The sequence below is a fragment of the Stegostoma tigrinum genome, chromosome 38 (genome assembly GCF_030684315.1).
Source record: "Stegostoma tigrinum isolate sSteTig4 chromosome 38, sSteTig4.hap1, whole genome shotgun sequence".
Taxonomy (NCBI): domain Eukaryota; kingdom Metazoa; phylum Chordata; class Chondrichthyes; order Orectolobiformes; family Stegostomatidae; genus Stegostoma; species Stegostoma tigrinum.
Window position 1 is genome coordinate 11728000 of NC_081391.1, and position 26475 is coordinate 11754474.

General features: G+C 41.6%; 1 protein-coding gene across 2 annotated transcripts in view; it reads left to right on the forward strand.

Annotated features, from left to right (window-relative positions):
- Nucleotides 1–26475, forward strand: part of LOC125447058 (casein kinase I) — an 85178-nt gene that overhangs the window by 47085 nt on the left and 11618 nt on the right. For both annotated transcript variants that reach the window (XM_048521131.2, XM_048521132.2), the window contains exons 3-8: nucleotides 6505–6615; nucleotides 15822–15970; nucleotides 19814–20042; nucleotides 20429–20599; nucleotides 22863–23011; nucleotides 26197–26389. In XM_048521131.2, coding sequence (XP_048377088.1) covers nucleotides 6505–6615; nucleotides 15822–15970; nucleotides 19814–20042; nucleotides 20429–20599; nucleotides 22863–23011; nucleotides 26197–26389 — 1002 coding nt within the window. The remainder of the gene's footprint in view (nucleotides 1–6504; nucleotides 6616–15821; nucleotides 15971–19813; nucleotides 20043–20428; nucleotides 20600–22862; nucleotides 23012–26196; nucleotides 26390–26475) is intronic.

Genomic DNA, 26475 nt, shown 5'->3' on the forward strand with positions numbered 1-26475 from the left:
CCAACTAGAGGCTTGGGGATTGCTTTGCAGAACACCTACGCTCAGTTCGCAACAAACAACTACACCTCCCAGTCGTGAACCATTTCAGATCCCCCTCCCACTCCTTAGACGTCATGTCCATCCTGGGCCTCCTGCATTACCACAATGATGCCACCCGAAAGCTGCAGGAACAGCATCTCATATTCTGCTTTGATACCCTTGGGCTGCAGGGTTCCCACGTGGACTTCACAAGCTTCAAAATCTCCCGTCCCCTGACCCAAACCACCCCAGCTTGTCCCCGCCTCCCGAACCATTCCTCCCACCTCAAGCTCCACCCCCACCTCCTACCCACTAGCCTCATCCCGCTTCCTTGACCTGTCTGTCCTCCATGGACCTACCTATCCCCTCCCTAACTCCCCACCTACATTCACCGTTACTGGCTCCAACCTCGCCTCTTTTTGACCTGTCTTTCTCCTCTCCACCTATCTTCTCCTCTTATCCATCTTCTCTCCGCCTCTTTTCTCTCCCACCCCCCTGCCCCATTTATTTCAGAGTCCCCTTCCCCTCGCCCATTTCTGAAGAAGGGTCTCGACCTGAAATGTCAGCCTTCCTGCTCCTCTGCTGCTTGGCCTACTGTGTTGATTCAGCTCTACACAGTGTTTTCTCAAATTCTCCAGCATTGGCAGTTCCTACTGTCTCTGATTTTGGCTGCTTGATGTTTTCCCAATTCAATGTTTTGGAGGATGGAATGATGTTCTTTGCGAGGAGAATGTCAAACTTTACAATGAAAATGAGCAAATTGCTTGCTGTAATTGTAAAGAAGAATTGGATGCTTTTTACATTTTGTTTATTTTTAGCAATTTACAACTTTCATTTTGAGAGATTAGAATGAATATTCAACAATTCAAAAGGCAAAGTCATTCTCTGTAACATTCTTTTTAGTTTGCTTTTGGATACTTTTAATCCTTTTGATATCCATTGTGTTGCAATAGAATGCAGTGTGGTATCCTCCTTGCTGCTGTCCTTTGTGATGATGCATGAGGTGGTAAATGTTATCTAGGACATTAAGGGAACTCCTTGCTCTTCAGACAACATTGTGTGGTCATTTTACATCTGTCTGAACCAGATGATGTACTCTTGACTTCAAATTTTCAGGATTGAGAGGTGCTAGCGTTGGGCTGGGGTGGACAATGTCAGAACTCTCACACAACACCAGGTTATAGCCCAACAGGTTTATTTGAAATCACAAGCTTTTGGATTGCTCACTTTCGTCAATTGAAATGAAGAGAAGACACAGGCACCAAATTTTTAATCTGATCAAAAGATCATAAATGGTGTGAGTGGAGTGTCAGCAGACTGAAGAATTCTCTGCGTGTGATCGAGTGTCATACAGTGTGAGTAAAGGGACGATAGATAATCTGACGAATTGAGGCAGGGAAATAATTATTTCTTGAAAAGATAAGGCAGTGCTGGAGACAAACCAAATGTTCAAGGCTGAGATTCTCTCCAGGAGCCCTGTGCATTTTCTCCTGGTGCAGTATTTTAAAGCCTGTTTCAAAATGACCTTGATCCATTTTAAAGATTCTGCTGTAGTACTGTTAGCTAGGCATGTTGGAGCTTGTCTTACAAGTTCCTGTTCAACAACAGTAATTAAACAAAAAAAAGCGACTTGGAAACCAAACTGTGCCACCAGTCTCTAATTTCCATCTGTAATAGTCAGGATTTTAAACATTATTAACAGTGTGTAGGTCTTCTGTTTGTTTGTTACTGAGCAACCCTGTATTTGACACTACACAGCACTTCCTTGTATGTTTTTTATTTATGTGGAGAAGGCTGTTGAATAGTTTATATTTTACATCACAGTGCACCATTTCTTGATTTTTGAAAGCAGGATGTTAGCTGTGGTTACTGACCCCTGCTGAAGCTGATCTGATCTATATGAATGACCTGGGCAATGGGTGAAAAGATTTTTCTGCTTTTTCCTCACCATCTTTATCCCCCTCTCCCCTGCTTTGTGAAGATTTGAACACTAATCCTGCAGCTTTTCATTCTGACGGTTTTCTGACATAACACACGATCTAAGTGTTTCGCAGTGTTTTTATTTAAAAATACAGTGATGCTTGTAGCATCTGACATATTGTATGCATCATTGCATTGTTTCATCAAATTGCCTTTAACTTGGCAGCATGTAGTGGTCATCTTCAATTTGTGACTAGAGGGTTAGGGAGAACATACCGTAGTGATCCTCAACCACTTCACACCACAACACTATCATGCTTGGTTTGAGTGGTTTCATAAAACATTACCCTTCATGCCAGCGATGGAAGAAAACATGAGATTTACTTAAAGTTAATGTACTTTTCATAGCTTTTTTTTAAGCTTTTAAAAAAAATTATGAAAACGAATTGAATTATATTCTTTGTTTTGGGTTTGCAGGTTGGATTGCATGGGTTCATCAGTTCTGTTTTTGGAGGTCATGTACTGAAAACAGACGGAGTTTTCCCCCGTTGTTTTTTTTAATTAGAATTGTAAAGCTAGACAATCATTTCCCATATCTCATTTCTTTGCACAGGATTTTCAAACATCTGTTAATGTATCTAGTGCTCCCACTGGGTTTTAAGACTTCTCCTCCCATTGAACCTAAATTTGTGCCTTTCTATTCTCCAACCCAGCCTCACCCTTGCAAAACATGATTTCAGTTAGAGTGAAAATCTCTACTTTTACGAAATGCTACTTTACACTTTTTTATCCCCCACCCCCGCCATGTCTTGATCTTTCCATGCAAGGTTAAAGTCAGTCTTCAGATCCTCTTTTTGTGTCATAGTGTATGAACATGTTTGCTAAAGCACAGTGGGTGTCTTGTGTCTTAATGTTGCTTTTGAGTTCTTCCTCGGAGCCATGAATATGTCCAGAATGCATTTATCCCACTGGTAATAGTCATGTACCTACTAGAGCTTTGCTTGTTTATTACATGCAGCAAGCATTTAGTAGCATTTTGTAGATGAAAGACCCTCAGTCAATTCAGGGGGAGAAATGTTGCTCAAGACATCAACAGATTTATTGTTTGACTTTGTCATTCAGAGGTGTATTTATGATTGAAAACTCTTCTTTTTCAGCTGAATCAGTTTTTGCTTCCTTGAGGTTTTTGCTCATGTTGAAACCAATACTGGGCTTTGCCCAAGGTGCTATAAGACCAAAATGGTAGCTAGATTGACCTTTCTTTTAGTCGGTAATGTTGTCAGAAATATATTTTAATGTTGCCAGGCCAGAAGGGAGAGAAATCGCTGGTGTTTCCCACTTCTTGGTCGAATTCATCATGCCTGCGCATAGCCCAAATGTGCACTTGAGTTTATTCAATCTACATGTAAAATGTTAGGCTGTTCTGTTCTGAGTCATCAGCAAAGCCATAGGTGACTAAATAATTTGAGGTTTTTGTCATGTTGGAACTTATTATAATTCCCTTTTTTTTCTTTTCTTGAACAAATTATGAAACTAGTGCCTTTGCTCCTATGTTGTACAAGTGGGCTACTGTTTTCTCTGATGCAAGTCATCTGTTTATGGTAATTGATGCAGTCGTTATACAGAATTCTGGAATCTATCTTCTGTTTTGGAGGATCCTGGAATTCTGTCCATTTTCCAAGAACCACAAACAATGGGCTTCCTATTGCCTTAAGGTCACAAGAGTCAGGCCATGTGTATCTTGAGTATGCTACATCATTCAAAGACAACCAACCAAAACCACTCCAATTTTTTTCATCTCATCCTCTTGCCACACAATTTCCCTCTGTTCAAAAAGCCTTGAATGAGCTGAGAATTTCAAATATTTGAGAGAAGTAGAAAGGAGGTTATGGTGAAGAACTCTTACTTTAAAAAACTGTGTAGCTTTTTAACGGGTGCTCCCTCTCTACCTGATTTTGGTGTTCATAAACTAAATTTCTCTTTAAAGTGGTAAAGTGTTCGAAGGAGCTTTTGGGGAGTGTTCTCGAGCAGAATTTTATGTTGAAACAGTTGGCCAAAGTTAGGATTAAAGTTGGGGGGCGGGGAGTAGGTTTTAAGGAGCATGTTGAAAAAAGTGAGAGGTGTTGAGGTTTGTCATAGAAATCTGCTAAAATTCTTAGCTGCCTGACTATTGAGTCTAAATATTGAAACATTACATCAGTAAAAATGTGACGTACACAATTGCCACTGGCCACCTGTCACGGGAACATGCTCCCTGCTTTAGCTCCTGCAAGTACTGCTGACTTTAAATTGCATTTCAAGTGTCAGCGAGTCACGCAGCTAGTCTGAATTGCTATTTCTGTTGTCACGGAGATAAAAATTTTGACAAGCTCCGTGACAATTTTAATACAATGCGTGTGTATTTTTTTTTTGGAGCATTCATTGAAGTTGTGCTGGGCTGTAAATGGGGAAAGTCCCTACTCTCATGCTGAAATATTGCTGCTGAATATCGAGTTAAGCTGTGAGCTTGAACAAGCGATATTCCTGTGGCAGGGGAAGGACACCATGCAAAATTCCTATTTGAATCTATTTATTCATCCACATACTTACTGTCAGTGCAGCTCAATTGGTGGCTTTTCTGTCTCTACAAGCCCCTGTCAGTGTTTAACTTCCACACAATTTGTGTTTAGGTTCATGTTCTTCCAGGACATGTGCTGTTTTCTTTTGGCTGATGCTGTGCAGCACTCCCTCCCTTTTATTGTACCACATAACAACAGTTGCTGCTTTTGACCCAAGAGATGATATGGTGCTATTCAGTTAAGAGTTGAGTTGACCTGGTTTGTGTATCTGTGTATTTACAAAAGTTACTGTACTTCAAAAATAGTTTGGCATCTCTGTTGTGATAGAATGATTTTCCATTTTTATAACACCTATCTTTTATTTCAAAAGAGGAACCAGAATCATGTTTTAATCATCCTGTTAAAATTCCTTCCCATGTGATTATTTAAAAGAAGTTTTGCTAGATTGGGATCCCAAATGTAGTTGTTTGAGCACAAGTGATCAGGACTTGGTGCTTTTTGTTTCATATTGAGTTGTTTCCTTGGTGAAACCTGGATGAATTTTCAACTGTTCCACTTCAGTGTTCCCAGAAAACCATAGGGCTTCTTTTTATGCAGCTATCACATCTTATTAAAACAGTCAGAACGCATCCCATTATTTGTATTTGAGGGTGGTGATAATGGTAACACTTAGTTCATGGCTTGTGCATTCCCCAGTGTACTATCTTCACCCGATACCACCTTATTTAAATTTTGGTTCATTTTGTGACAGATCTGCAGCTACCTTTTTAATTTTGTTTTTGCACTAATGCTAAATTTGGCACGCATGCCTGTGTGCGCACGTAGCCCTTGGAGAGTTTTTAAAACAAAAAATGTTTTATTTTTAATTGGAAATTTAAAGGCAACTGTCTTGCTTGTGGAGACTTGCTAAATCTGCATCTTGTGGTGATAACACAATCTTCTACTTAATAGTAATCTGAGTAAATGAGAAATCCTATTGTTACTGATAGGATACCACAGCAACAGATGCCAATCCCTGCTGTTTGGGTTGTTACCCCACAGCTTCCTGTGGTTTGCATGCTAAGGCAAGGAATAGGAACTGTTTTGACAGTGGTTCTTAAAACTGTGTAGACTCTTACAGACAGTGACAGTGGGGTTAAGTGCTACCCCTATTATGATAGATGCTGGATTGCATTCATAACTTTTTGTGGATATTGTAGGACAAAAAATACACCAACACTCTGTATTTGGATAGAGAACCCTTTTCTACATGTAGAAATGGTATTTGTTTGTTTAGTAAGGTAGTTACAAAAGTAGTCTCTGGAGATGCCTAGTGCTGCTGTCACCCAGGTGATTATTTTTCAGGTTTGAGATTTCCTTGTAGAGTTAATAATAAAGGCTTTTTCACTGCAGCAGAAGAGAATAGTGGTTGCTTTTAGTGTCACATAAGAAAATATATCTGTCTCATCCTGTGTATAGAAATCATTTCAGATTTGGTTTTGTTAAATCAGCTTCCAGAGTTAAGTGAAACTAGGCCACTAGCACTCATTTGATGGGTTAAGTGGCCTCTTCCTATGCCAAAACTTCCATAGTGTCAATTAGGCAATTGGCTTTGCAGCTGAACATTACTCCTGGTAACCGTGTAAGTGCACTTACGTCCCTGTATAGGAACAAGGTGATTTTCCCATTCCTTTCCCAAAACTATGGGCCAAAAAGTAACATTCACATCAGCCTGACTAACACAGCCCAGATATTGGATGAAACCTGGGATTCAGGTTTATGATGGCCAGTGCCGCACGTGACCATTTTAAATCCAAGTAATGCCAGCAAGCCGGGTGGCCTTTATTATTATAATCGTTTTTATATTCAAAAGTAATTTCTGTCATATTAGGTGCTGCCTAATATTTCTGACCCATACCTCTTTTTATTTGTGGGAAATCCTTAAGTTGGTAAAGGAGCAAAAGACAGAAGCAATACTTCTTCCTTTGACAGTTCCCATTGGTGAGTGAAGTATCTTATTCTCTTTCAGGTGCAAACATCGCTACTGGGGAAGAGGTTGCAATAAAGCTGGAATGTGTCAAAACAAAACACCCCCAACTCCACATTGAGAGCAAGTTTTACAAAATGATGCAAGGAGGTGGTGAGTGCTCAGATTATTTTAGATAAAGATTTGGGATGTGTCTGTTATCAAAAGGAGGCAAGGCCTTTTGATCCAGTGAGGACTACCCCTCTGCTGTTGCATCTCTTGGAATTCAACTATGATCTCAGGACTCCTGTCATCTGTACCTTCTTTCTGTCTACCTGATTTTGCAGACCAACATCAACTTTTGTGTCATGAAATCTTTTGATATGATTTCTATTTATAGTTACTTTCATGGGATGTGCATGCTTCTGCTTGGGTCAGGCCTTTTTTTGCCATTCAGAAGGTGGTTGTGAGCTGCTGCCTTGAATTGCTACAGTCTGTGTGTGATTTCTAGTCCTCCTTTTATTTTAAAATGAGCAAGTGAAGGTTTACGCTGTCCAAGCCAAACAAATTCCTTTAGTACAACAACACATTGCAACCTATGAACTGCACTCTGCATTGTTACCACCTTAGGCAGTAGAAAGTTTTTGGGGAAAGCGGGAAGACAAGTCGGCCTTCCCCTGTGCTTTTCAGTTCTTAAACTGTAGAATTGTTTGTCCCCAATAGTTGCAGCCCACTGCTATACGTGGTCTAGAGGTGTATAGAGTTGCCAACTGTAAGCTTTGGTTGTATCAGCTAAACTACAAATGATGTGCCAAAAAAAAAAGCCATGGTTAAAGAAGTTGGTAGAAGTGTGTCTCTGAATTGTTGGAAACTTACCTGTCTGGATCAGTGAAAATCAGCAAGGAACTGTGCCACCGTAACCGACTTTAGAGGGGATGTTATGCCTCAAAGTAGAAGGAAAAATATACCCCTTGAGGCCTCACTGGGGTGAGGAATTCTTTTAGTTATGTGATCTGTCTAATGAGCAACTGGCCTGCAACATCCAGAAATATCTCTGTGTCTTGCACCATATGGTGCAACTAGTTGTAAGATTTTACATTAAATGGATAGTATTTCAAACAAGCCTGTGTTTGGAGCGTAGATCAAACTCTCTTCGTATGCAGCATTCTGTGCAGTTCTTAGTCAATTTTCATGCGTATATAGCAGGAAGGAAGTGTCCTGATACGCACCAGCATTAAGAGTAACACATGCAGCCAGGATACTTGAACTATTTAAATAATTGCTTGGTAGTATCAAACTAAAGTCTTGCTGGGAGAAAAGAAAGACACTGAACTAACGTTTTACACTCGTGGGAAACAAAACTACAAAAATGTAAAATCTCACAAGGGCCAACAACTTGTATTGTGTAAGGAGAGAATGCTGGTTAGTTGGCAGATAGACTGTAATCAGTAAAGTCACTGTCTTGGAAAAGACACTAGGGAATGGCTGTTTTCTTTTGTCTCCACCCCAGCAAAAAAAAAGCTTTTGTTTTGTTGGCAAAGAAGCATTCCTAGACATGCCATTTGTTTGCTGAGCCTGTCTTTTGCAAATTGAAAACATGTCTGTATATTGTGCCTTTTCAACTAAACTGAAACTTGAGGGATAGCCATTGCCTGGTGCATTTGTGGTGATAGCATCTCTACCAACTAATCAACCAACACCTTTTTTCCATGAGGTGTATAAATCTTGTGAATCTGTCCTGATGAGTGCAAATCCAAAAATGTCATGTCTCTCTCTTCTGCAATTCTTAATATTTAGGAGGAAGGCACTTCGTTTTTTTTTGAGACTGTCCTATGCATACATGAGATAAACCTGTGATGTAGGGTTGGATTGAGCTCTCTATCTCCATTCTGGATTTATTTAAAATATCATAAGGTGTGAAGACAGCAGAATTTCCATTGTGCCAAGTATGTTACAGCAGATGATGTATTATTAGTTTGTGGGTGTGTTGACTAGACCTGGATAAGTTGGTAGTGAGCTGTTTTCTGCAGTCCATTTGGTGCAAGTACATTAGCAGTGCTGTTGGGAAGGAAGTTTCAAAAAGACAAGGCCAAACAAAAGTAAGGAAGGCTGTGGTGAGACTTGTACTTGTTTTCGTCCCTTCACTGGAGATCCGTGAAAGCTCTAGTTCTGAAAGAAACTGCCCCACTGACTCTAGACGGCTTTGAATGCATTGAGTCCTCATGCTGAACTAAATGGCTTGGTGTAGTACTTGCATTTACAGCATATTGGTTCCTGCTATGTGAAGTGGAGGCAATCTTCAGCCTGAAGCATTTCACCCTATAAAAATTAATACTGTCAGGACACCATACTGCCTAAAATCCAGTTAAAATTTGAGGATTTCCGTAAGTGTTTCAATCTTTGCTGTTGTTTTTTACCCTATTTTAAGCTGCTTTTAGAACATAGAACAGTACAGCACAGAACAGGACCTTCAGCCCACGATGTTGTGCTGACCATTGATCCTCATGTATGCCCCCTCAAATTTTTGTGACCATATGCATGTCCAGCACTCTCTTAAATGTCCCCAATGACCTTGCTTCCACAACTACTGCTGGCAACGCATTCCATGCTCTCTCAACTCTGTGTAAAGAACCCGCCTTTGACATCCGCTCTATACTTTCGCCAACCAGCTTAAAGCTATGACCCCTCGTGTTAGCCATTTCTGCCCTGGGAAATAGTCTCTGGCTATCAACTGTATCTATGCCTCTCATTATCTTGTATACCTCAATTAGGTCCCCTCTCCTCCTCCTTTTCTCCAATGAAAAAAGTCCAAGCTCAGTCAACCTCTCAAGACAAGCCCTCCAGTCCAGGCAGCATCCTGGTAAACCTCCTCTGAACCCTCTCCAAAGCATCCACATCTTTCCTATAATAGGGTGACCAGAACTGGACGCAGTTTACTTACACTTTGCAGAATTGCTTAAAAGGTTTATCCTTCTTTTCTTTTGTCTCCTTGCAATTTTGTTTTTGTCTAAATCCTATGTGTAGTGTGCAGTAGGTTCTGCCGCATTTGGCAACATTTGCATTTTGATTTGTGATGCATTTGGGTCCCCCTCTGTTTCTCCCTTTCCCCAGTCTAAGAGATATGTCAAGTCAAAAATTGTTTTGTAGCTTGTTTTTCATTTTTGAAATGGATTAATTTAGCACAGTGGGCATGTCCCTGGATTAGGTATTGTAAAATAACAAATAGTGTGGATTTATGTGTGCCATATTATAGGAAAGCTGTGAATGCATTTATGAGGAGAGATTGAAGTTGTGACTATTCTTGGGCAGAGAGATTTTGAAAACCTTCTATCAAAATTGAGTGGGTTGGGCAGGTTAGACAGGGAGAAGCAGTTCTGCTCAGCTTTTAAAAGAAAAATGAAAGGCAAAGATTTAAAGCAATTTGCAAGAGAAGCAAGGGTGTTGTGAGAAAACATTTTTATTATATAATGAGTAGTTAGGAATGGAATGCACAGCCTGGAAATATGATGGAGGCAGGTTCAGTTGAAGCATACAAAATGTCCTTGGATGATTATTTGGACAGAAATGACAGAGAAATGGGGAAAAGGCAGTCACAAAATTATAGAACTGGTATAAGATCCTTGATGGCTTTGACAAGGTGAAATTGGAAAGGATGTATCCACTTGTGCGTGAACCCAAAACTAGGGAGACCCTTTTCAAAAATATAGGGAAGTCCCTTGGTGTGCTTGCCCACAGATCCTTGAAGGTGGAGGACAAGCCAGGTTAATAGGGTGGTTAAGATGGTATACAGGATACTTGCCTTTCAGTTATTCCATTGATCCTATGAACAGGGATATAATGTTGAAGGTGTACAAAACTTTGACTAACTCATGGTTGAAGTACTGTGTGAAGTTCTCATCACCAATCTACAGGATGGATATGATTACACTGGAGGAGCTGCAGAGGAAATATAACAGGACATTGTCTGATTTGTAGCATTTTGGCTCTGAAGAGAAGCTGGATAGGCTTGGGATGTTTCCATTAGAGCAGACAAGTCTGCAGGGACATGGACAAAAACAGCTGTTTCCCATAGCTGAAGGGTCAGTAACAAGGGAGCATAATTTTAAACTGAAGGGCTGCAGGGTTAGGGGGATTTAATGAAAATGTTTTTCCACCAAATGGTGAAAATCTGGAACGCACTGCCTGCAAGGGTAGGACTGATGGAAAATATCAAACCTGTAAAAGGAACATTGATGAGCAGTTGAAATGTTTCAAGGCTATGGGCCAAGTGCTGGAAAGTATAATTAGTGGGGATAGGTCAATGCAGACTTGATAGGCCACAGGGCCCGTCCTTTGCTGTATGACTCTCTGACTCTGGCTATAACAATGTAGTTTACTCTGAAATGGTCTAACTTGCCTCACTCTACTTCAGATAGTGGCTCACTACCCCTTTTCGAAGGTGATTGGGATAACCAAGAGATGCTGGTCTTATCAGTAATATGTGCATTGTGTGAAAGAAGCTACTGTTTCAAATTTTAATCCAGTTCTGACTTGTCAGAGGTGATGTAGCTTTTCTAATCATTCTTCGCATTGAAGTTTTTCATCCATGCTGTTTAAGATATAAATCACTGACATTGAATTTGCAATTGTTTGGAGAGTCCTTTCCACACTGTAGTTAACTTGAAAACTTCTCTGTAGTTAACTTGGAAAGACCTAACTGGGTTAAGTCTTTTTTTTTCAAGAAATCCACTCTTTGAAAGTGACTGTACACTACTGACAAGATGAAACTTTATAGCTTCAAATCTAAGCTAAGGAAGAGACCTCTTGCTGTAGAGGTACAAATGAAATAAATAGCCAGGGAGGTTGAAAGATGATTCAAACAGATCCTTTTCCAGCCTCAGTGTTTTTGTTGTATTTTGTTGAAGCATAACACAATTGCACAATAAACTATCAAATCTAAAAACAGAAAATAGGTACAGAGTAGGCCATTTGGCCCTTTGTTTTGAACCTGTGCTACCATTCAGTATGATCATGCATTTCAGTATCCCGCTCTCTCTCCTCTCCATGCCACTTGATTACTTTGGCCCCAAGGGCCAAGTCTGGCATCTTCTTGAATATAATCTAACGAACTGGCCCCGACACCTTTCAAGAAGTTGTTAGTAAGCTGAGCACTCCTCAATGGCTTTTCAGCCAGGACCAATGGTGCAGAGTTAAACATCTGTCTATGGCAAGATTCCTCTAAACACCCCCACATAACTAAGGTGTCTATCATCCTCTCCTCTCCCACTGTTTGAATAAGGCAACATTGTAGATACAACTGAGTTGTGGCAGCTTGTTTTTAAATTTGCAGCCCCTCTCCACAGTGCCTTGGTTCAAAGCAATATCTCTTCCATTTTAAATAAGAGGGCTTCGCAGCAGGAAATTCAGGAGAAACTATTTTTACTTGGAATGTGGAATGTAGAATGTAGAATTGCTGTCTTATGGATTTGTTGAGTTTGAAGCACTTAAGCAGAAACTAGATGTCTTAATTCCTTTCTTCCTTCGGTGGTTACATTCCATGGGGTGGGAGCAGATGCATGTAGAGCATCAACATTGTAGATCATTCAGCCTGACTTGTTTCTGTGCCCAAATGTAAATTATGACATCCATTTGTAAATTTTCTAGCTCCCAAGTACAGCTGCAATGTTTTGTTTTGCAATTTGATGATTTTGTTGAAACAACAGACTTGCATGCATCAAAATAAGTTGAAATTTCCTATCTCTACACTAAACCTAACCAAGCTCAAATGAGATTGTCCCACAATCTTCTGCAAGCGCATGTGCATTCTCATCAGTAAAAATAGCATGCTATTACCCTTAGTGTTCAGCGATGTGTAGATTAGGTTGGTTATAGGGAGATGGGTCAGGATGGAATGCTTTGAGGTCAGTGTGGACTTGTTGGGCAGAAGAGCCTGTTTCCACACTGTAAGGATGCTACGATTTATGTTGCCCAGCAAACCAGTCAACCTTAGAAAATGTTGAGATTTCAGAATTGAAAAATGTCTTCCTGAAGTCTTTGATTTTTCAGATGCGAAGTTTACTATTTTTTTTTTGTTGGTCTGTCTTGTGTTTAATTAAGATTTTTGTACAATTGCTTTCTCTCTTTTTTATCCCCCCCCCTTTCTCTTGTTAGGGTTTTAATTAAAATTATTGTTTTAAGTGGATTATGTTATTCTAATAACACTTTATAAATGACTTAGATGCAGACATTGGTGGATGGGTTAGTAAGTTTGCAGAAGACACTAAAGTCAATGGAGTGGTGGACAGTGTGGAAGAACGTTGCAGGTTGCAGGGAGACTTGGATAAACTGCAGAATTGGGCCGAAAGGTGGCAAATGGAGTTTAATACGGATAAATGTGAGCTGACTTTCTTTGGGAGGAATAATAGGAAGGCAGAATACTAGGTCAATGGAAAGATTCTTGGTAGTGTAGATGTGCAGAGGGATCTTGGTGTCCATGTACATAGATCCCTGAAAGTTGCCACCCAGGTTGATAGTGCTGTTAAGAAGGCTTATGGCGTGTTAGGTTTTATTGGTAGCGGGATTGAGTTCCAGAGCCGTGATGTCATGCTGCAACTGTTGAAAACGCTAGTGTGGTCTCATTTGGAATATTGCGTGCAGTTCTGGTCGCCCCAATACAGGAAGGATGTGGAAGCATTGGAAAAGGTGCAGAGGAGATTTACCAGGATGTTGCCTGGTCTGGAATGCAGGCCTATGAAGAAAGGCTGAGGGACTTGGGTCTGTTCTCATTGGAGAGAAGGAGGCTAAGAGGGGATTTAATAGAGACATACAAGATGATCAGAGGATTAGATAGGGTGGACAGTGAGAGTCTTTTTCCGAGGATGATGACTTCAGCTTGTACAAATGGGCATAGCTACAAAGTGAGGGGTGATAGATTTAAGACAGATGTCAGAGGCAGGCTCTTTACTCAGAGAGTGGTAAGGGCGTGGAACGCCCTACCTGCCAATGTCGTTAACTCGGCCACATTAGGTGCATTTAAACAGTCCTGTACAAGCATATGGATAATGATGGGATAGTATAGGGGGAGGGGCTTAGATTAGTCCACAGGTCAGCGCAACATCGAGGGCCGGCCCTATGTTCTAAAATGAAGTGTTCGCTTGTCAAATCTGTTGTTACCAGAATTTAACAACTCATTGGGACCAGATGGTGAGCATCGAGTAAATTCTCTCTCAATTGTGCCACATTCTCGATATTGCAACATTTTACAAAGTATCCTTCGCAAACAGTCCAAGTCTTTTTACAGAGCTATATTTTGAAAGTACACCAAAAGATGTTTTTGTTCGGAGACTTAGCAAGGAACATGGAGTATGGTACGGTATGGCAGGATTGGAATGGGATGCAGAAGTTGGAGTTACTGTGGTAGCTGACCTGTATTTATAGTAATGTGATACTTCTGTTAGTTTGTGAAGCACTCCGTATGAGACGTGCATATTGCAGTACTGCAGAATTCAGTGAGCCTTTGTTGCGCTATCCAGTATCTCATGGCAGATCAGCCAATAATACTAGATAAGTGTTATTTTTCAGCATGCAACTAAGATTACACTAGTACACTACAATAGCAGGCACTTCCATTTTTGGGTGTAAGTTTTTCTGGAGAGGATGGGAGGTGGCAGCAGAAAATGCCTCCTCTTCCTCCTCTTGGTATAGTGGCAGTCTAACCAATAGTACCTGTTCTCAACATCATCAAATCAATCATCTACAGTGTGGAAACAGGCCCTTTGACCCAACAAGTCAACATGTCATGCTGTAAGAGGAATTTTGTTTTTTAAAATGGTGATTTGAGATCTTTATAGCATTACGTCTTGTGCCATGATTTGCCGATATGACCATGACCATGACCCTTCCAGGCCTGTTGCATATCTGCTACAAGACCTAACACAATAGGAGTGAGCTCCGTGTGCAGTTTATTTTTCTTTGTCATTATTCGGAGTAATCTTGATTGTCTGCTGAAAAATAAAACTCATCTAGGTATTATCAGCTTGTCTGTCATTCAACCAAAGGTGTTGAGTTGATGAGCGAGCAGAGGGGAGTGTGTGCGTGTGCGTGCACGTAGGCACCTCCCATCCTCACCTGGCAGTGTTACTCATTGCTGTATGCTTCTGGTGCTGTAATTATATCACCTGTTCTTCATGAGGGTTAGGCCCTACTGATGTCATCGCCACATTATGGCTGCCAGTGTTGGACTGGGGTGGACAAATTCAGAGTCACATGACACCAGGTTGTAGTCCAACAGGTGTATTTAAAATCATAAGCTTTTGGGTGAAGGAACAACACTCTGAAAGCTTTTTTTTAATAAAACTGTTGGACTATAACCTGGTGTCGTGTGACTTCTGACTTTGCCTACCAATGACTGTCCTCAGTGGAAATCCTCTATCAGCCCCTTCTAGCACATCATTCGATGGCCATCAAAGGCAAGAGTGATATTTTTATTTTTTTGTTTCTAGTTTGTTTTTCTTGATTTTAAAATTATTTACCAGTGCACTTTGTCTAAATATCCTCACTTGGCACATCTATCTACTATAGTACCATAAAGCATTAGCTTCCACTTGGAATAACAAAGCATCCCTCCAACCTAATATGCATCCAAGTGTACGCAGGTATATCTCTGGCTAAGATTTAATTATTAAATGTGGGTTAGATTTGCATACAGTTTTTAATCCAAATCTGTATTCCTTTGCTAGGTTGAATATGATCTTTAAACCACGATAGACAGAAGCTGCACACTTGGAACAGCTGTAAATTGTTATCAATTGACTCCACACTAGCTGTTTCAAATTACCATCTTGTTTGGATCACCATAAATTAAACCTGGAATTTAATGTTTGTTTTCTTTTGAAATGTCATCACAAGGCAATAAAACAAGATTTCTACAGAGCTGCTGGTTTGGTACCTGAAGGTTTTTGGATCTAAACATTTGAACATGTCATTTCCTGCTCAAAGCCCCGCATGCCCAGGCGCATGTTATAAATGTGTGTTTTTGTTTTTTAAGATTAATCATACTGCAGCGATGCAGCTGCCATGATTACATCATTCTGATCTGGAATTTGTACACAACTGAATTTTAATTGCATAGGGTTCTGAATGTGTCTGTCTATTAGAATTTTCCGAATGCAGAAACAACGTATTTGGCATTTTTTTTCTGTCCTAACCTGTGTTAATTGAACGGATCCTATGTGCATGCTGTACCAACATCACAACAGTAATGAAAGAGTGGGATGAGAGGGGCTTTGTTCCATCAGCTGGCGATAGTGCGGCTTCATTGGGTTTTTTTTGTAGATTACAGTTGCAAAGCAAATAGTCATGTTATGGTGACCTGGTATGTTGTTGGGTTCTGTTGCCTGCAGTTGGGATTCCCTCGATTAAATGGTGTGGTGCTGAGGGGGATTACAACGTGATGGTGATGGAGCTACTGGGTCCTAGTCTTGAAGACCTCTTCAACTTCTGTTCACGCAAGTTTAGTCTGAAGACTGTGCTCCTCCTTGCAGACCAAATGGTATGGATTTTCAGGGTTTTACAAGTGGGAAGAGGGTTGAGAACCATAGGGTTGTATATGCACTGGCACAATCGTCATTTCCTGATGGCTGTATCCTAACTCTGTGGACCCATTCACCTATTACTCTTGTCCTTGCTGAGCCAAGTTAGCATCTAACCCACCAACACTCCTTTTTAAACACTTTCGACCTTGAATTTAAACCCTTTTTTTGTGTACTTTTGCATTCCTACATTTGTAACCACCCTCCACTGAGAAACACCCTCTGTAAGATCTCTATTTCCTCAAATTCTGGCACCTTGTGCACCCCTGATTTTAATCACTTTCTTCAACAGTCTTTCCTTGCCTAGACCCTGTATATAGCATCTTGTGACTGGTATATGGCTCAAAAATATACAGAAATTGCTGGAGAAACTCAGCAGGCCTGGCAGCATCTGTTGGAAAAAAGCACAGTTAATGAGATTGTAGACATGCTCACTGAGCCGGTGGGTTTGCTTGTAAATATTTCATCACCCTGTTAGGTAACATCATCAGTGTGCCTCTGGTGAAGCGTTGGTGTTCTATCCTGCTTGTTACTTATGCGCCTCGGTTTGCTGGGGTGGTTGCTGTTACTTCTGGTTTTATTTCTGTGGTTCATATAATCTGGTCCAGTTCAATGTGTTTCTTTCATGGAGTTCAGGTTAGAATACCAGACCTCCAGAAATTCCCTGGCGTGTCTCTGTTTGGCTTGTGTGATTTATCAGTGTGTTGTCCCAATCGAATTAGTGTCCCTTGTCCATGTGTAGAGCCAGTTGAGAATTGGAAGCGTCTCTTGGTGGTTACTTGATCATCGTGTATCGTACAGGCCAAATGAGAAGAAAATTGACTATGTAGTTTGTCTCACAGCCCTTGCATGGTATTTTGTATATCATCCCAGTTTTGGGTATGGTATCCTTTACATTCGTCAGTAACTGTCGTTCCAACCTGGAACTATGCAACTAGAACAGGAACACTTTTTTTTTTAATACTAGTCTTCAAAAGAAATGGATACTCAAAAAGCACAATCTGCTGTTACCTCCGAGACAGACCACAGCAGGAAGACGCAATATGACCAAACTTGCTAATCACCCTACCATACATCAAGGCCATTTCAGAGATGACCACAAGACTCCTCAGACCCCAGGGTGTCAGAGTAGCCACAAACTGACAACCATGTTACGCTAGCTACTAACGAACGTAAAGGATCCCATACTGAAAACTGGGGTAACATCCAAAATACCATGCAAGAACTGAGGAACACAACGTAGTCTGTTTTCTTCCATTTTGGGGTGTATGAATACACGAACACCGATTAGCCACCAAGAGACATGACCAATTCTCACTACACAGGACAAGAAGGATGCTAATTCAACTGGGACAGCATATTGATAATCACAAGCCAAACAGAGACACGCCAGGGAATTCCTGGAGGCCTTTTTATTCCAACTGGAACTCCAACAAACACATTTGAATTAGATCCAGTGTGCAAACTACTGAGAAATAAAACCGGAAGTACTAGCAACCACCCTGGCAAACCAAGCTCTTATAAATAAGTGGGGGGACAGAACATCAACGTTTCACCAGAGAGGCACTCTTGATGTTACCTAACAGGGTGACGAAACATTTACAACCAAACCCTCCAGCTCAACGAGCATGTCTACAATCTCCTCTGCAGCTTGACCTACAAATCTTCTCCAACTTTAAGCAGAGCTAACGTTTCAAGTCCAGAACACATTTTTTTTCCCCCTGAAAAAGTCACCCTGAAGAGTCCCTGGGATCCAATTATTTCTGTTTTCTTCTAACAGACGTGCTGAGTTTCTCCAATTTCTGTTTTTGTTTCTGATCTCCAGCATCCATTGTTTTTTTTTGTATTTCCTTAAAAATGTTTTATAAATACAGGTCATTGTTGCTTGTTCCTTTTAATGTTGAAAGAACCAACAGCAACCACCATTTTGCACTTAGACATTCAAGCTATAGAAATGAAATTCAGTGAAGAGGACAATAGAGGGTGGAATGCAAGGAAAGCAAAACCAGATGCACACTTTCAGAATCTTAGTTCCAATAGCTAAAGTGTGTAGCATCATATTGTTCATAAACTCTAATTTAAAGTTTGTTGTTAGACCTTAAATTGGTACAGAATTAGGCCATTTAGCCCATCGAGTTTGCTCCACCAATCAGTGAGGTCGTGGCTGATCTGATAATCCGCAGCTCCACTTCCTGCCATTTCCCTGTAGCCCTTGATTCCCTTACTGATTTAAAAATATCTGCCACTTTCTTGAATATATGTAACCCCGCTTTCTGCATAAAGAATTCCATGGAATCACAACTTTCTTAGAGAAAGCAGTTCCTCCTTAACTCTGTCTTAAGTGGGCATTCTGGTATTCTGAGAGAGTACTAGACCCTTCTACAAGGGGAAACAACCTTTCTGTTTCTACCCTGTCAAGTCATCCAAGAATCTTGTGTGCTTCACTAAGGCCATTCCCCAGTCTAGTGAACCTACCTCCTACACAAGCATATCTTTCCTTAGACAAGGGGCCCAAAACTCCTCTTCATTCCAGTTGTGCTCAGACAATACCTTAAATAGTTTTAGGAAAAAAGATCCCAATTTTGATACTCCATTCACTTAGAATTAAGGGCTAATATTCCAGTTACCTTCTGAATTACCTGTTGAATTTGTATTCTAGATTTTTGAGACTTGTGTACGAGGACTCCCAAATTCTGCTGTGCTGTAACTAGTTACAGTCATCCTCCATTTAAACCATTTTCGGCTCCTTTTTATTCTTGCTGCTGATTTGCATAACCTTATTTCCCCACATTTATTGTCTGCCAAGTTTTTTCCTACTCACTTTTCAATAATCCTCCTGCAGACTTGTTGTGCTCACCACATACCTTCCTACTTACTTCAGTGTTATCTGCAAACTTATAGATGAGGTAAGTGAATGTAGTATGCCATTAATATGTATTGTAAGTAATTGTGGCCCAGCATTGATCCCTGTGGCACTCCACTAATTAGAAGTTGCCATCTTAAAAATGGTCCCTTATTCCAACTAGCCTTGTAGAAGTTAGCCAGTCATTTTTTTTCCAACTCTTAGCCGTCCCCTAATTCTCCATTATTGTATACCAGCCTGGTCCTCAAAGGGACCTTTCTTTTCCTTTTCATATATTAAGCTCCTTCTTGCTATTACTCACAAGTTTTCCCTCAATTTATCCTCTCCATTTTGTTTGGTCTTTTTGGTTTTGAAAATTTTTCCAATCCTCTTGCTTACCACTGAACTTGGCGTGTAGTATCAAATTCAAAGGACCAACTATACAATCATTAATTTCCCTGATGACCTATTGTTGGCTTATCCCCTTCCTACAGTCGTCCTCCTTTCAGTGGGATGTATGTTTGTGAACCATTAGCTATTTTCTTAAATGTTGTCTGTTATTGCCCCTCAACCCTCTTTGCTGCTAAACTCCTTTCCCTGTTTCTTGGCAAATAAGGGGCTGAAGTTGTTATTGCCGCCTTCCCTTGTGCTGAACCCCCCCCCATTTTAAACAAAAGCTCAAGAAAGCCATTCTGAATCTTAGTGTGGAATTGCTTCTTAGTTTCCTGGCAAACTGAGTGATGGGGAAGAATGTCAGTTTGCGGGAAATGGTGAGGTTTGAGTTCCTCAATAATTGGCTAGGACTGTTGTGAGAACTTTTTAAAAAGGATGTCTATCGCGAGAAGCAAACAAGTGAAGTTGGTGAATCCTTGTAGGCTAATATATTAATCTTTTGAAGGAGCAGATTGCTGCATCCTTGATTTGTGATCCCTTGTACTCATGGCTTAATTATTTTTCTCAGATCAGTCGAATTGAGTACATTCATTCCAAAAACTTCATCCACCGTGACGTTAAACCAGACAACTTCCTCATGGGCTTGGGCAAGAAGGGCAATCTTGTTTATATCATTGACTTTGGCTTGGCCAAGAAGTACCGTGATGCACGGACTCACCAACATATCCCCTACCGGGAAAACAAGAATCTGACCGGCACAGCGCGATATGCCTCTATCAACACTCATCTGGGCATCGGTGAGCAAGTGGTCGCTCTGTGACCAAAGTAGTACCTACTGCAGAAAGGGCGCTCGAGGGCTTCTAAGATGTTAATGGATTGGAAAAAATTAGCAGGAGAGAATGGTTGGATATTTGGTTTGTGGGTGGTGGTGGTGTGGGAAGGAGTGATGTTGGTGTGCATGGACTGAGGAAGTGAGGAGCCACATTCACGAACAGGACTCCGAACAGTGTTCTGTCAACAGCAGACAAAGTTTACTATAGAAATGTTTGACTTGGGCATTGGGAGATGCTTTTTCACAAATATATGGGATGGTGGTTTTTAACATAATCCCTTTCATACCACTGCTAGTTATTGTAAGTAAATCTTGGCTCCTGACTCTTTAAATAACAAAAAATCTCCACAGAACAAAGTCGCCGTGATGACCTGGAGTCACTGGGTTACGTCCTGATGTATTTTAACTTGGGCTCGTTGCCATGGCAGGGACTCAAAGCAGCCACAAAACGGCAGAAGTATGAGCGCATCAGTGAGAAAAAGATGTCAACTCCAATTGAAGTGCTGTGCAAGAGCTATCCGTGTGAGTGCCTCTGGTTCCTGTTCAAAGTGGTTGTTTACTGTTTGATAATGTAGGGATGGCACCCTTGTTTCTCGCTACCTAACCTTTCCTGATGGCATGGACTTTGGTATCCCTTCAATTCTATGCCTAAGCTGCTGTTCTTTGCAGTTGAAGCAAGGCAGCAGTTGAAGATAGATGATGAGGTTAGTCAAACAAAAAATACATCTGCACACAGACCTACTTGTGTCTTCATTCTGTCGTGGTATGCATTTTGTAGTGTATTCATTGGGTAGTGATCTCTCTCTTGCACACACCCTGGCATTTCCTCCTCCTGTGCCCTTGATCTTACCAGTGTCCCAATGTGACTTCTCCATTTCCACATTAGATATGGGTAAGTGATGCCCCTTCTGCTAGTGGCCCTGAATGCTACATAATGAAGTTAATGCTTTGATCGGTTTAGCTCAGTACACAATGTTCAGTCACCCAAGTTGGCCCAAGGTGGGATATGAATTTTCCTTTTGAGAGGGTACAGAGGGGCATCACGGCACTTCCACACAAGCTCCTGCCCTTCTGGTATTCTGCATTTCTAGATTATGTCTCAAGTAACTTTATTAAATTGTTTAGCTATCGACCCAGAAATAAGCTAGTTTAGGTTTTCAGATGTGCTGAGCTGTTCAACAGATGGGCCCACCTTGGCAGACACTTTACCGTGGTGCCAATTTTGAGTTTGGCGGACAGATCACTGCTGTAAGGAAGTCAGCCATTTTTAACCTGATGTGATTCTGGTGAACATGAGGCACAGTGACATGATATTACCTTATCACCAAATTCTCATTCTGTCTTTGGATTGTACAGTTAGGTTGCATAAAATTCCCAGGGCCCATCACTAACATGGCAGAAATGTTGCGGAACTGACATGGAGCCCCTGACCCAATGTACTGTTGGCCACATTTTGTTTTGTGTGTGTGAACTTTTTATGCCCAAGTTTGCTTCTGAATAGACATTCAGCTAACTTCAAATGTTCTGATGCACAGTACTGCTGGAGGTGCATCCTTTTATAATAAGGTAGAATGTGTTGTTTGTTTTTTTTTAAATGTTCCTCACCTTTGAGATATTACAACAAAATTGCATTATTGACTCTGGCCAAACAAGTTTCTGAATTCCTCTTTTGTTTTAAACCTGTGTTAAACAACCTTGTGTAGCTAAGAGTCAGTAGCTTGGTAAATATAGCTTGTGATGCATATGGATAAATTTAAACTCTTTGTTTTTTAAACCATTTATGGCCATTGTAAGACCATGAATTATACAAGGATATGAATTAACAGGAGTAGGTCATTTGGCCCTTGAGTCTATACCCCACTTGATATCGTCATCTCTAATGTGTGGGATTGAAACACCACTTTCCTGACCATCACTCTCTATCACAATTGACGGCTTTATTATTCAAGAATGTATCCAGTTTGGCTTTTAAAAACATTCAAAGTTATAGTCTTCAGTGGTCACTGGCAGAGAATTCCACAGATGAAAGACTGAGTTAAGAAAAGATCCTCATCTCTGTCTTTAAATGTGAGTTTCCTTTATTTTTAAACTGCCTCCTAATCCTAGTCATTCCCATAAAGGAAATATTCTTTCAGCATCCACCCTGTCTGGTCCCCTCAGAACTGCATTTCAAAATCACATTTAATTTTCTTTCTTAACTTTTTTTTTCAGACCCTTGGATTATATGTTGTTGTATTTTTTTTAAAATCAGAATGGATTGAGAATTCTGCAAAATATAAATTTTTGTCTGTGCAGGATTTAGAGGTTTAAGCAGTTATTTCTTCTTGGTAATTAAAATGGGTCTTGATTTCTGTGCTGCTGCTTTGTTAATATTTCCTCACCTTGCAAAGTTGCAATTCTTGCTGTACCTATTCAGGTTGATTTTATTCTGTGTCCTGTTTGTCATTCCCTTCCTGGATTCCTCCTCCACCACCACCAACCCCCTCTTTCTGGGTGGTTCCTTTGGTTGTCTTCCCCTGAAGCCCTGCGTTGCCTAGCATTTTTGTTCACTTGAAATAAATTGTACACTTTCGGATTAAATGGAGGAGAACTTGGGAGCTTGTATGCACTTTTCTAGCTCAGTGTCCCTCCCTTACCCTCTTCGCTCTATTACTGCTTGTCATCTCTTCTTTTTACATCATGTTTATCACTGTACTCTTCTCCAGTATTTCTCAGCTAATTGATCCGTTTCAATGGTTCTGTGATCCTAATCTTTTTATTTTTCCCCTTCCCTTACCCCTGTTAGCTGAATTTTCTACCTACCTGAACTTCTGTCGCTCCTTGCGTTTTGATGACAAGCCCGATTACTCCTACCTACGACAGCTTTTCAGGAACTTATTTCACCGACAGGGCTTCTCATACGACTACGTCTTTGACTGGAACATGCTGAAGTTTGTAAGTGCAGGCGTGTTAAACTTGTAAAATTTGGCGCTGGAAACATGACTTTTTTTTAATCTCTTCTCTCTTCTACCCCACCTCCCCCCAAAAAAAACTCACCACGTCTCAGATATTTTCCTTAGATTCTCACCACCAGGAAAGTATTCTTCCATGTTGCAACACAGCCTTTCTCAAGAGTGACTTGAAGCATTTGTTTTGTGTGCAACTCGGTTACTCATCAAGTGAGAAAATAAAATTACGTCGCCCTGATCACATCCTTGGGGCATCTCCACTTGACCATGTCAGCTGTGGCTTAAGCAGAACACTTGCCTCCAAGGTTGAGTTCTGCCAATCCCACTCCGGGGACTGGAGTGCAAAATCTGGATCCAGAAATCAAATGCAGTACTGAGAGGGTGCTGTACCGTCTGAAGTGCAGTTTACCCACAAGAGTTCAAACCAATTTCCAGTGTGAAGATTGCAGACATTCGCTGTGGTGTCCTGGCCAACCTAACTGACAACATTTTTTTTTAAATTTTAAAAGTCTAATCTTCATGTTGTAGGACCATGCTGAGTGCCATTTATTTGTGCTGTCAAGTGCCTTGGATGTTCCACGGGTGTGAAAGACTTACAAGTTCAGCCCTTTCTTTAGCTACAGTATATTTTTGATGGACAGTTCATATAAAGAAGAACTAAAAAATTCTGTTTTTTTGTCACTCAAAAAGCAGAAAATGTATAAACTGCCTGGATCTCTGAGGATTCAACATATTTTTATTTCTGGGGCCATTAATTAATTGAGATCCCAATGAAGCCAGCACTGTTGGCGGGAAAAGCTCATCCTTGTTAGTCACTGGTCACCAATTTGTTCTGTTTATCTTTAGTAAATCTGGCACAACTTACACCTCTGAGTAATTGCAGCATGAAATTCTTTAGTTCTCCCTCTCCTTATGCAAAGGATTTGATTATTCTTTTTCTAACCTCGTGGCAATTTATTGTGAAATGATTTTCCTGTCAAGTAGTGCCTCTGCATACATTCCCATCAGTTGCCTCTCCTGCAGCACAGGAAACATTTTAGATTTTCCCTAGTCTTTGTGCTTTCGTGATTTTTTTTTGATAAGTATTCCCACTGAACCGGTCCATTTTAATTCTCCCACGAACAGCTTTAACACCCTCCCCTTTGTTACACCAGCCATATATTTGACCATAAGTGGATGCTTCCAGGGACGTGATCAGCTCAGCCCACTTCAGAATATGTGGCGTTTTCTGGGGCCTGATGATCACCAGGCTGAGTTGGAAAACGAGGTGGTGGTTAAACACCTTGAATGCTTTGGAAGGAGGTGTGCCAAAATCCAGTCCTATTTTTGGTATGCCGAGGGAATTAATTATTAAAGATCACCAGAGATTGGTATATTCCTGAACAGCCTGAATGTGGAAGGTGGCCACTGCTATGGATGGGAAGTTTGAGTGAATTGGTTGACGACTGTTGAAGTGTTTTAAAACCCATTTGCCAAAGCCTTTGACTTGTATGTTAGCTCAGCTGGAATTGCCATGCACTTCCAATTTAGTTATCCCCATTTGTTATTTTTTGACTACCTTCATCCTTCTTTCCTTCTCACTTGCATACAACGAATGAACGGTAGCATCGCTCAGTTATGAGGCACCAACACATCCCTCACCTTCCTGGACCCCTCTGTCTCCATTGCAGGCAACTACCTAGAAACCGATATCCATTTCAAGCTCACCAACTCCCACAGCTACCTATAATGCACCTCCTCCCACCCATCTTCCAGCAAAAATTCCATTCCCAATTCCTTCACCTTCACCGCGTTTGCTCCCAGGATGGGGTATTCCACTCTCGTACATCCCAGATGTCGTTGTTCTTCAAGGACTGCAACTACCTCCCCCAACAGTGGTTGAGAACGCCCTCAACCATGTCGCCCGCGTTTCCCGCAACTCATCCCTCACACCCCAACCCGGCAATAACCACCAAAAGAGAATCCCCCTTGTCTTCTCGTACCACCCTACCAACCTCCCGGATACAACGCATCATCCTCCGACATTTCTCCCATCTGCAATCCGACACCACCACCAAAGACATTTTTCCATCCCACCCTTATATTATAAGATAATAAAGTGTGAAGCTGGATGAACACAGCAGGCCAAGCAGCACCTCAGGAGCACAAAAGCTGACGTTTCGGGCCTAGACCCTTCATCAGAGAGCCTCTCTGATGAAGGGTCTAGGCCCGAAACGTCAGCTTTTGTGCTCCTGAGGTGCTGCTTGGCCTGCTGTGTTCATCCAGCTTCACACTTTATTATCTTGGATTCTCCAGCATCGTCAGTTCCCATTATCTCTCTTTCCATCCCACCCTTGTCTGCTTTCCAGAGGGACCACTCACTCTGACTCCTTTTGTCCGTTCCTCACTCCCCTCCAACCCCAACATACCCGGCACGTACCCCTGCAACCACAGGAAGTGCTACACCTGCTCCTATACCTCCTCCCTCACCCCCATCCCAGGCCCCAAGAAGACTTTCCACATCAAGCAGATGTTCACCTGTACGTCTGCTAACGTGGTATACTGCATCCGCTGTACCCGTTGTGGCCTCCTCTACATTGGGGAAACCAAGCGGAGGCTTGGGGACCGCTTTGCAGAACACCTCCGCTCGGTTCGCAATAAACAACTGCACCTCCCAGTCGCGAACCATTTCAACTCCCCCTCCCATTCTTTAGATGACATGCCCATCCTGGGCCTCCTGCAGTGCCACAATGATGCCACCCGAAGGTTGCAGGAACAGCAACCCGTGTATGCCACTTGGGAACCCTGCAGCACAATGGTATCGATGTGGATTTCACAAGCTTCCCTTGGCCTGTCTGCCCCAGACTAACACATCCCCTCCCTACCGCCCCACCTACACTCACATCTACTAGCTCCATCCCCACCCCTTTAACGAACTTGTCTGTCTTTTCTCCACGTACCTTCTCTATCCATCTTCGATCCTCCTCCCCCTGTCTCCCTATTTATTTCAGAACCCCCCCCCCCCCGCCCCTTCTGATGAAGGGTCTAGGCCTGAAACATCAGCTTTTGTGCTCCTGAGATGCTGCTTGGCCTGCTGTGTTCATCCAGCCTCACATTTTATTATCTTGGAATTCTCCAGCATCTGCAGTTCCCATTATCTCTTATTACTGACCTTTTCCCCCTGTTTTACAGGGTGCAGGGCGGACTCCGGAAGAAAGTGAGCGTGAGCGCAGAGATCACGAACGGGAAGAGCGCGTGGTACAGACTCGCAGTTCAGCAACAAGAGTCCTCCCACCTGGAACGGGGGCTGGGGCAGTGGGTAACCGGTTACGGAATGGACAAGATGCAGTGCTGCCTACTCAGGCGTCAAGAGCACAGCAGTCTGGTCAGTATTCTCTTTAAAGCAGTCTGTGGCAGAGTGAATAAAGACATTACTGCTTCAGGTATTCAGATCCTAAGCAATCGATTGAA